Source organism: Lissotriton vulgaris, chromosome 5 (assembly GCF_964263255.1).
Source record: "Lissotriton vulgaris chromosome 5, aLisVul1.2, whole genome shotgun sequence".
NCBI lineage: Eukaryota > Metazoa > Chordata > Amphibia > Caudata > Salamandridae > Lissotriton > Lissotriton vulgaris.
This window is the reverse complement of record NC_141693.1, coordinates 1,746,383,512-1,746,395,617: the sequence shown is the minus strand read 5'-3', so window position 1 is coordinate 1,746,395,617 and position 12,106 is coordinate 1,746,383,512. Positions and strand designations below refer to the sequence as shown.

Sequence of the window (12,106 nt, the reverse complement as noted above, 5' to 3'; positions counted from 1 at the left end):
GTTGAACCCCAGTCTACCCAGACCAGAGGGTCTGTCTCACCACAGGTGAGTGAAAGGACAGCCCCGTGCAAGTAGTAAGAGAGCACCCGTCTGGGGAAGTAAGTGAGAGGACAGCTCCATGCAAGTAGTAAGTGAGCACCTGTCTGGGGAAGTGAGTGAGAGGACAGCTCTATTCAGGCAGCAGAAAACACATGTCTGGCCAGGTGAGTGTGAATCTTTGTTGTTCAGAGAGGCCCTGTCTGCTTTGGACTGTAGGAGCAATAGTCTCCACACGGTAGCAGATACACCAGCCCCCTCAGGAGAAAGGACAAGTGTCTGTCTGGAACAGAGGGAGATCTGCTTCCAAGGTACATTAGAGCAAGCCAAGATCCAAGGGGTGGATGAGCAGTACAACCTGATCAGACCTGTTGTTAATTTGTCTGTGTGTTTCCTCTGAACACAGGAGGAGCTCTCGGCCCCCAGATCCAGTCCAACCTCCAGTGGTTCCAGAAGGCAGGTTCTCCACAGACTCCTCCGCATTGTCATCCAGGTAAGGTCAATGTAGTGGTGCCAGTGGCCTAACACAGAGAGATGTATTTCAATAAAGTTACAGTACTCAGAAGTAACTCAAAAGCAGTATTTTCACTATATAGAAGCCTTATCTGAATAAATTATATGAAGTATTCTATTAGTATGATAAGTTTGGCGAATACAGCCAAAATAAAGAAAAGAGATGTATGTGACACACTTTATTGTTGCTGTGTTGTGCCTCTGTTGGTGATATAGATAAAAGTATTCATTGCCCATTATTGTTATTCTGATGAGACACAGGTGTATATATTTTAACGACAATCTGGTGGTGTTATGCCCTTTTCCATAATTACAAATCTGCTTTAAGACCCTTTTTATGGCGTAGCTCCACCTTGTAAATACGGCCCCTTTAGATACATCACTTGTCATGAAAGGGGCATGCAATGGGTGTTGCTGTGGGCGCTCCACCGCAACACCGTTGCTTTTGATGCTGCCACTGATTTACAAGGATATGTAAATCTGAGGCAGCGCCAAAAACTAACGACAAGCAAGATCAGGCGTTAGAATGGTGAAACAAGGAGAAATACTTTTATTAGTCTCCATATTTGTTTTTTCCACGTGTGCTGCATTCTGTAGCACATATAGATAGAGCAAAACACCATTAATGATGATGTGCAATAAGGTGTCCCTTCCTACACATAAACAATCATGAAATAATGACAATTTGCTACTTCTATGTGTGTTGAATTCTGCAGCACACTTTAAGGTTGATTCCGATGTCGTTCAGAAGGGCTCCGAATTGGATTTGGGTTTGCCGAATCCGATTGCAGCCCTTGTTTGCGATCGACTCGTTCCCAGTTCTGAACAACTAAGTACGATGCCGCAAAATCGTTAGCGCTAACCAAATCGGTTCCGGAAGGCATTCAGACAGGACGAGCCTTCCGGTTCCAATTCGTACAGCTCTATGGACTTGGTTTCCAAACGAGAGAGTACAATGAACGATTCGGACAGCCTTTCTTATTCAGTTTGAACGGAACAAATCGGATGCCGGAATGGGTACTTGGGGGGCCTATAGCAGGTCCCCACACTCCCTGGGCCTTCCGAATCGGGCCCGTGGGGGTACCCATTGGTCCCCTCTTCCCACCCATTCACAGTGTGGCAGGCACCCTGGGGTGCCCACAATAGGAGGCATGCTTTTCCCCAACAACCCCTTTTTTCAATGGGAGCCCGACCGATAGCATCTGGATGCATCATACTCGCTCGGTCAGACTCCCCAGATCCGAGTTGTCCGGAAAACTCTGGAACCGATTTGTTGCAATGCTTTCTAAACAAGATCAGAATCTGGCCCAAATTGTATTGTATTGTATTTTGGATTTATGAAGTGCACTATCACCCAATGGGCACCCTGGCGCTAAGTACCCTAAACCAGCCGTACACAGTAAATGCCTCAAATGCTCAACTGATAACAACAACATTATGCAGTGACAGAAGAAAAAATCCAGGTCTTTACTTTCTTCCTAAACTGCAAAAGATCTTCCGTTTATCTAAGGCTATAAGGTAATGTATTCCATATTCGGGAAGCTGCCACACTGAAGGCTTTACCTCCCGATTTAGTCCTTTTAAACTTTGGTACTGTTAGTAGTTTAGCTAAGGACGAACGCAGGTTTCTGTTGGGGGACATACCAGTAAAACTTTTGATGCAATGGTTTAGGCCCCATCCCATTGGTGGCTTTAAAGACCACACATGGTGACTTAAACTGAATTCTCTGCGTCATGGGGAGCCAGTGAAGTTCCCAAAGAGCCAGGGATGCTGATGATCTACGTGATTTCTTAAGGGCTAACTTAGCCGCCATTGTCTGACATCCCTGTAGTCTTTCAATGAGGTACTTAGGGGCCACCAGCAACAAGGCATTGTAGTAGTCGAGCAGACTCAAGATAACGCTTCTGACTACTTGTGCCCTGGTTGCGTCTGGCAGCTTCGGGAGAATCATCCATAGCTCCCTTATGAGGGAGAGACTAGTTCCAGCCGTTTTGTTAACTTGAGATTCTAGGCTCAGTCTGTCATCAATTATTACTCCCAAATTACAAACTGCTTTGGAGGGTGTTAGTGGCTTGTCTGCAGATAATGGCCAGAAATTTATCAGAAGTGGACATGGAATTTTCTTGGAGGTACAACAGACAATTTCGGTTTTCTCTCCATTAAATTGAAGAGAATTCTCTTTAAGCCACCATTAGTCAATCAATCAATCAGGAGTTTGTTAAAGCGCGACTACTCACCCGTAAGGGTCTCAAGGCGCTAGGGGTGGGGGGGTGCAGGTTCCATTCCATCAAGCAGGGGGTCTGTCGAAGAGCCAGGTTTTGAGGTTTCTTGCGAAGATGGGGAGCAATGTTGTCTGTCTGAGGTGGAGCGGAAGGGCGTTCCATGCTTTGGCCGCGAGGAAGGAGAAGGAGCGGCCTCCCGATCTGGTCTTTCTGGTGCGGGGGACCACGGCGTAGGAAAGCTTGGCTGATCGTAGGCAGTGGCGGCTGCTGAGATTTGAAAGTGGTGGGGCTGAAATTTTTTGGTGTAGAATGGCGTGCGAGCGAGCGCAGCGAGCGAGCCCGAACCACCTACGGTGGGTTCGGGGGGGTCCCCTCCCCCCCGAGAAAATTTTGAAAAATTAGCAGCCAAATGGTGGATTTTCAAGACTTTCGGAAGCCATTGTGCTTAACAGAAACAGGCCACTGCCTCCCCTAAAACTATCATCAGTTCCAAGGCCTCATGAATAAACCATTCTAAATTGCAATAAACCACAATTAATTTTAACAATGTTGCATAAATAGGTTGGATCTGTCTCCTGACCAAGTGGCTACTTGAGATAAAATGGCATTCAAGGTAGCCCATCAGAGTAAAATGCCTACTTTTTCCATATAGAATTGAATCTCATATTGGTTAGTGTTCATTTTTTGGAACTCAATAGCATGCATAAAGGCACCATGTATAAACAAAAAACACATAAGCATACAGAGATAAAATATATACATGCATGCAACACATAAAATGTTTCCCCTACCTGTGCTTGTCTGTTTCCTTTATGAATCATTTGTTCAAAGCCAAGTACACAGGAGGTGAATGAAATCTTCATATGATATAATTGGCTACAGATAGAAATATTCATTTGAAGAAAAAATAATCCAATCTTATAGACTGTCAACCAAACTTTGAGCCGGCTACCTTTACAGTTGAAACACGAAACGTAAATATCCCTCACCCCAAAGCCAATTGTTCAAACAGTAATTTAGAATGCTTTGTATAGATTTACATTTAAACAATCAAGCATGGTAAAATCCTTTCAAAATTTTTTATAAGGAGCAGGAAGATGACCAAAACCTTTGTGTAGAGAAGGTTTAATAGTACAAGAAGTATGTTTTATATACTTTAAATTTAAATACTTTGTACATCACTGCTAAAGTGTCTGGTGAACCAGTACTTTAAAAAACTTGTATATTTACATGAAATATGTATTGGTGCATGGAAGAAACATAACTTTCTCAAAGTTGTATGGGTTCACACATTTATAATATTTTACACCCATGAGGCCACCAACAAAATATTACTAGTAGATAACTCTATATGTTCCAACAAGAAATCAAACATGGTTATATCATTTATGAAAGTGAAATGAGCCAACATTCAGACTCCTTGCATGCAAATATAAGTGCTCCCTTACAGATGTTGCATCACTGCAGATGGCAATTCGCATCAGATTCTGCTAAAGTAATGGAGTTGATGAACATGAAGTGCTGCCGCCTTAAAATAATTGAATTTTTTTATGGTGTGTTGAGTATTAAGTATGAGGTAATGAGTCATGAGTAGATCTAAAGATATGCAATAGTGTCAAATCTAGTATGCTCTTCAGTTCAGAAATGAACCCTATCATTATAAATGAAGTAATATTATTAACAAATCCACTCAGTATCAGTCCATGATGATCAGTGGTAGAGATCGTTAAAAAAAATACGTCCAGGATTCTACAGGCCTCTACCACACAGCAACACTACAGTGTATCAGTTTGCAATTAGGAAAAGAGCAAACAAACTACAGCTTCATCTAACGAATAGCCAGAAGAAAATTGTTATTCCTAAAGGGCACTGCATTACAGCAAAAGTTTGTAAAACAAGACTGTATTCTGGACTGACTATAATACCTGGATCAGGACTGATTATAAAGATGAAACCAATAAACAATATCCTGTAATTCTTACAAGACTGACTGTAGCCCAGTATGCGCCATCTTTAAGTATGTAATGGAAGGAGCATGGTATCAGTGTGTCAGGCTATAGTTTGTAAGTTAATGCAAAGCTTGCCAGAGTGTAGGATATTCGCAAAACTGGATCATGTTTGCTGGGGAACTTTGTAAAAAAGGTTGAGAGAGAGATGCATTAACTAATACCCTGAAACAACACTAAGCTTATGTGGCTTTATAATGATATGTCTGAATTACTCTCAAGTCATGCAAGGTACTGAAACATAAATTTAACACTTGGTGCATTTGCTTTCATAGGTTCCTGGACCTGCAGTATACTTGAATGGCTGCTTGCAATACAAAGAAGTAAACAAAAACTATATTTGTTAGCACCAATGATTCACAGCACCACGTGCATTTCTATGGTTTCTATTTGTACAGAAAGTTTGCACGCCTTTCTTTAATGTGAGCAAACCTTTCAATCGTTCTCTTGTTAAAATCTGGAATCTGATTTATTAGTTCTTTTTCCATTGACAGCATGGCCAATGCATTAAGTCGAGCTTGGGTCATTGTGTTCCTTAAAAATGTTTTTATCCTTTTCAGTGTGGAAAAGCATCTTTCAGCCTCAGATGTTGTCATAGGTGTCGTAATGACAATTCTCAGCAATTTAAGAGTCTCACAAAAAGAAGTATGCAAGTTGTTTTGACATAAGAATATATATAAAGCCATGGCACCACCGGTAGCCTGCTGAAAGTCCTGTCTTCCATACAGGATTGATAGTTCAGTGCGCAATCGTGACTTAATTAGCATTGGATATGCCTCCACTGTTTCATTAAGTGCGGCAGTAGGAACATTTTTGCTATGTTTTTGAAACAGGCCACTTTCCAGTAGTGTTGCACTGACTAGATGCCTTGTAAATGCAAAGCGCTTCTTGGCATGCACCACAATAATGTCGCATACTTCCTTTCCTTCCTGATTCAAGGTGTTTATCTGTAGTTTGCGGTTTGTAAATCGAGAATCATCTGGCAATTCAGAGTCCAAATTATCAATGGATTCTCGTACTTTGTTGATGCTGATCATAAAGGCTGAAGTGTTTTATTGGGCAGATACAGTATCAATGTCTCATTTTTGTAATTGCTCACACAACAAATTGACGTGTGGCATTATATCGTGGAACAAATAAAGAAAAAATAGAAACTCCCTGTCTTCCAGAGTCCTGGTAAAGCCCTTAGCTTCACACACCGAAGTGGAATCAAATGTATGGTCTTCTGTAATAGATTTCATGCATTCTAAAAGGTCACCCCTGTGTTCGTGAATTATATTGACAGCTCGGATGTTGAAGTTCCAGCGAGTTGCGGACCCTCTCGGTATTCTTTTTGCCACTATCTGTTGAAGCACTTCAGTCCGTTTTGGCGAACGGGAAAAAAAAGCAGTAATACCACCCAACTCTTTAAAGAAAATTCTGCATCTGGTTATTTTTGAAGCAGCCTGTTCCATGATTAGATTTAGTTGGTGGGCATAGCAATGGACATAGTGCGCATTTGGATAGATGTCTCTGATCTTTTTTTGAACCCCACCAGAGGCACCACGCATGACACTGGCACCATCATAGCTCTGAGCAATTAGCTTCTCTTTACCACTGTGCTCTGGGAAAATATGTTCAAGTTCATTAAGAATAGATGCTGAAATTGTATCTGCAGTTGAATCTTTAAGATTCGAAAAGCACCAAAATCTTTCTACTACCTTGGAATTGCCATCAATGTAGCGGAAAACAAGTACTGACTGCGTCTTGGTAGAGACATCAGTTGTCTCATCGGCCTGGATAGCTACGTAATCAGTGCTTCTTATTTGCTGTACAATAGTTTCTTTTGTTACCTCCAGCATACAGTCAAGCAACTCATTCTGGATTGTCTTGGAAGTGCCTTTAAATACAGTTGCACTTTTTAAGTGCGCTTCCATTGCACTGTCTATACTGGACACAAAATCAACCAGCCCTTTGAAGACGCCAGGATTTTGGGAATGTTCAGTTTCATCGTGGCCGCGCAATGCCAATTCAAAAGCTCCACAAAATTTTACACAGTCAATCAGTTTGGATAATATATAACGATTCTTATCAACCTCCTCATTGTGTTTGATTACCCCCTTGCGGTAGGCTTCATTTAACTGTAGTGCAATATTTGATTTTCCAAACAAAGACAACTTTAATACATTGGTCAAGTGGGCTTCACTGGAATCATGCCTCTTTATTTTTTCTGCCAGATGTTTAAGGTCAGTAACTCCTGTTATAGTCCAGCTAACTTCACCCCCAAAGAGCAAGCAGGGGAAACAGAACAAGGCATTCTTAGAAGAGCTGGCAGTTAACCACTCCATTTTATCAAACCAGCTCCGTGTAAATCTACGTGTGTAACCCTTGCCCCGGTCTTTTGTAGACTGTTCAATGTTTATTTCAGGTTTATCAGGCCCAAGTCCTTTCACCCGAAGTTTATCTTCGTGTGTCATTCCCAAAAATGGTTTTGTGAGTAAACTGTCAACTGTGTTCATTTTGACAAACAATAAAATGAACAGTTCAAAGAAAGCCTAAACTAGATTATAGATGTATCACCTAACAGAGGACACCCACTTTCCTTGTGCTTATCAAACCATCTCTTGATTTCCTGTTGGTGCCTGTAGAAAACCTTTCTGCCGGTTTCTTCTCTGCTGCCTGACCTGTAGTTTCTTTTGATAAACTATCTGTTGATTTCCTCCCTGGTGCTTGTCAAGCTATCTGTTGATTTTCGCTGGTACCTGTTGAAAAGCTTTCTGCTGGTTTCCTCTCTGCTGCCTGTAGTTTCTTTGATAAACTATCTGTTGATTTCCTCTGCCAGGTGCTTGTCGAACTATCTGTTGATTTCCTCCCTGGTGCTTGTCAAGCTATCTGTTGATTTTCTCTGGTACCTGTTGAAAAGCTTTCTGCTGGTTTCCTCTCTGCTGCCTGTAGTTTCTTTGATAAACTATCTGTTGATTTCCTCTGCCAGGTGCTTGTCGAACTATCTGTTGATTTCCTCCCTGGTGCTTGTCAAGCTATCTGTTTTTCTCTGGTGCCTGTTGAAAAGCTTTCTGCTGATTTCCACTCTGCTGCCTGTAGTTTCTTTGATAAACTATCTGTTGTTTTCCTCTGCCTGGTGCTTGTCGAACTATCTGTTGATTTCCTCCCTGGTGCTTGTCAAACTATCTGTTGATTTTCTCTGGTGCCTGTTGAAAAGCCTTCTGCTGGTTTACTCTCCGCTGCCTGTTAAACTATCTGCTGATTTCCTCCCTGGTGCCTGTGAAAAGGTAAAAAGGACGTAAGCTTTGAGAATAGGGTCCACTGGATACACAGCAGAAACCACTGAACAGCTTGAACAATTTGAAAGCAGCTGTTAATTTCACATTTGCATCAAAACCAGATGCCTCAACGCCACAGGGACTGCGGTGTGTAGGTTTCTCAGTAATATAGGGTTAAATGCATTCTTATAGGTTTCATGTACATTGACGTTGGGGTCTGTGGTGGAAGCATATGAAATAATATAGGCAGTCATGGAGTAGTGCTCTGTGGCACTTCTCCTGAGACATGGTGGACCTGCACCACAATTGAAACCTACAGTCCTGTATATACTCAGACGGTGAAAAAACAGTTGAAAACAGGAATATCCTGGGGGCGCAGGCATGCTTAATGCACCTTGCATGAGGCCTCTTTAGGTTTCATTACATCAGTGTACTGCAGTCACATACTAAAGTATATTCAACAATTTCCATGTCATCACATTCAATACTGCTTTAAAGCTGTCTGGATCATTTTCAGTAGTAGCTTCTTCCCTATCGTGTTTTCCATTAACATACACCTATCACAAAATGAACAGTTTCACTAAGTTAAAAACCATGGCCTAGATGTATCAAGCAGTTTGCAATTCGCAAATGCCGGAATTCGCAGAATTCTGGCGTTTGCGAACCGCAAATGATCTTTTTGCACGTTTTGGCATGCAACAACAATTCACACAATAAGGAATCGCAAAAATGTGCGATTCCTTATTTTGCTTTAGCATTTAAGGAATCGCAATTTTGTGATTCCTTAAATGCTATGTATATAGCATTTTGGAATTGCGAATTTAGGTCAAGAAATCGCAAATTACCACCAACTTGTAGTGTTAAAAATGCACAATTTGGCATTTGTGAAGGTGGCATGAGGTGCACATACATGCTCATCAGCATGCTTCCAGAAATCCAACTTATGTACGTTTAGACAGAGACCGTCCAACTCTTTCAACAGGAACTGCAATGAGGCACAAGCACAACACCTTAAATAACATCAAACCTATCTATCTAATCTTTTAATACACCCAGCACATGCCCTGCCACTTGTAGTTTGGAGATTTGTGGGCCTTTTCTGAGCGCAGTTTAGTTGGAAGAAGGGATGCTACTGTAGAGAGATATGCAGTGAGACAATACACAAAAGGCAACATGCAAACACATGAGGTTGTCAATGGATGCTCTGATGGCTGTTAAGAGGAATACATAGTTAAAGAGACTGTTGGCTGACTGTATGTACATATTAGGGTGGATCGGTGTTAATCACATAAGTAGCTTGATGCACATGCGAACATATGGGTGAACACCCGGGTGTTAGAGGATGGATCAATGCGCAGCTAAGAGTGGATGGATATGTGCTTGGTTGAAGGTGGTTCAGGGATTAATAGGTATGGGTGGATATACAACTTTACGCAGATCCATGTGGATAACTGAGCAGGATAAGTGTGCGTTCAAGGGTGGTTGGGCCAAAGATTAAGTGAGTGCATAGCTGGGGGCATGGGTAAGGGTAGGATGCGTGGATGTAATTGCATAGGTGAATGGAGGAATGCATAAGAATGGGAGTGGATGCCTCCAACAACATTTAAATTAAATGAGTAATGGTTTGCTCGTGACATTCTAAACATTAAAAAAATTGGGACCAAAAGAGGATTAGTATTGAATTAGTATAGTGAAACATGCAAGTAGATTTTAAGTAATGGATAAGTTAGTCAGTTATTTGGATTTGGAATGATTGCACGCAGAAGGGTAGATGAGGAAAAAAGGTTTGTATTTACAGCACAGGTTCACAAAATGGAAACTCATCGAAAATCATGTAGGTGTGCAATAAGTGGTCTTAAAACAGGCACAAAAACGAAATAGCAATTGATTCATAAAATATAGTAGCATGCCTTAGGGAACATGTGTGGATTTGCATTTTAATAGTACATAAGCTTGTATGCAAGTGAACATACTTTTTCAGTATAATAAAAGAGCTTTCCTTGCCTACTCAAACAACTGTGACCCCCATAAGCATAACCTGTACTAGGCCCAGTTTAGTCAGAACCCCTATGTCAGCCTATTAATATCTGAAGTGTAGGGTGCAATTATTGAATTAATCTCAGCCAAATGTAACTACCCAGGGACGAATTCTAGTCTATTGCTTACTGTTCCAATACACACAGCAAGCCCCCTATGCAAATCAGTATAGGCCACACCACAAAAAAGGGACCACTAAAACAACAAGGCCTGCTATGTTTTTCTGTGTTGTTGAGGTAGGTGGTGACTTTGCAGCAGGTCATTCTTCATGCAGGCAACAGACAATAGGTTTGCTTCCCTGCAGGATTCTCAGGATTTCCAGCACAGGGAGCACACATGCCTCCCCCCTCTTCCTGCACCGCATCCTATCCCAGATCTGTGTCCCTTCCCACCAGTTGTCTTTGTCAGCCTCAACAATTTCATCACCTTGCCCCTACCCCTGTCTCATACATCTCAGGTGGTGTTGGCCCTTGCCTCTTGTGTAGACATGCTGTGCAGGAGTAAGTGGTGTGGGTCACCTTACTGTCAGGTCTGGAAGAGGTGGGCAGGAATTAATTCCTTCAAACCCAGGAGAGGCAGGAGAGCACCATATGCATGTTGGGAGACTGACTTGATTTTTGCTTCACCTTTGGCTTGTTTGAAACTTTAGAATCTGGATTTTGTATGTGAACATTCCGGAATTATGCTTTGGATCAAGTTTTATGGGCATTTCTAGTACTCTTTCCTGGAGCCAGGCAGTATTTTTTACTTTTAACGTTTGTACAGACACAGGACCCCCATCAACACCATCTCATATTCACTCCACAAATCACTTTCCTATCATTAAGTATTGTTTTTTTAAAAATAATTCTGCACCATAGGTGTAAGTTGTGCTGTCCCTTGTGATCGTCCCGCTTGAGCATGCCTGTTGAATAAAGTTCTAAGTGTTGGTTGGAATTTAGATTGGATATGACCATATATTTTGCTGACATCTCAACATTTTCTACACATGTCTTAACACCACTATACAACACAAGGTAGGTGGTAGGGTTTGGCCCACATAGATGGAAGAATCATTATGTCCCTGTAAATGCATGTTGATAGAGATTCAACAGGAATACTTCACACGGCCCAACTGAACGAGCATTAAATGCCACGGAAGGAACCAAAAACACTGCTATTAAAAAAGAGCCACAAAACTTGGCAGCTAAAACATTATGTACTCTGCATAAACAAATCCTCGAGCATCCAGACCGAGGGCGCCTGTAATTCTCTTTCCAAGTGACCTATTAGCAACATGCCGATAATATAATTCAATTTCGAGTGAGCACTGAGCAGCATTTGTTTCCTATTAATTTATACTATTGCCAATTTGCCAATGCTCGTATACAATGCAGCCCTGTGCATTCCTTCCCGGGTGCTGGCCCCCACAAGTATTTTTATATTTATATATATGATACATGCTTGTTTGCAATTGCATGTAGATATTCTGTTAAAGAAAAGTGCACAGTGCACTGCATGGCAATCTTTTCCTAGCCAGACCCTGCATACCATATTATTCTATGTGCATGTCCCCATGTTCATATGCTTCTGTTACAAGAAATATTTTTTAGTAAAGTGCTTAGATACTTCTCGGATCCAGGTTCATGCCATTAATCAAATATGTACACTAACTGAGCACCCCTGGAATCTTTCTCACTCTTTCAGACTGTGGCCTGGTCCTGACCACTGGACCAAACTCTACACTGCACATCTGGGAGCCATGCAGGCGCCGCATGAGTGGATATGAGACTATGAGAGAGACTTCTTCGTCTTGCATTGGCCACCATTCGAACAATGAACAATTAGCTTGAAACGTGGAAGAAGCTAATAATTTTGAAAGCAAATATGCAAACAATTGATGGAGCTGCCAGAGACAGGGGCAGCTTCGTACTACTAGGCCACTTTCAGATGTGTTCAAACAATGATGCATTCACCCAAACTTGAGACACACAAGACATTCAAATGTCACAGATAGGCACACTAAACACTTGGAAATGTCCCTCATTAGCA

General features: G+C 41.7%; 1 protein-coding gene across 2 annotated transcripts in view; it reads left to right on the top strand.

Annotated features, from left to right (window-relative positions):
• Positions 1–12,106, top strand: part of ABI3 (ABI family member 3) — a 356,535-nt gene that overhangs the window by 145,298 nt on the left and 199,131 nt on the right. For both annotated transcript variants that reach the window (XR_015296055.1, XM_086923998.1), the window contains exon 5: positions 443–529. Coding sequence is in view for 1 of the 2 variants with exons in the window: in XM_086923998.1 (XP_086780124.1) it covers positions 443–529 (87 nt within the window). In the remaining variant the exon portion in view is untranslated. The remainder of the gene's footprint in view (positions 1–442; positions 530–12,106) is intronic.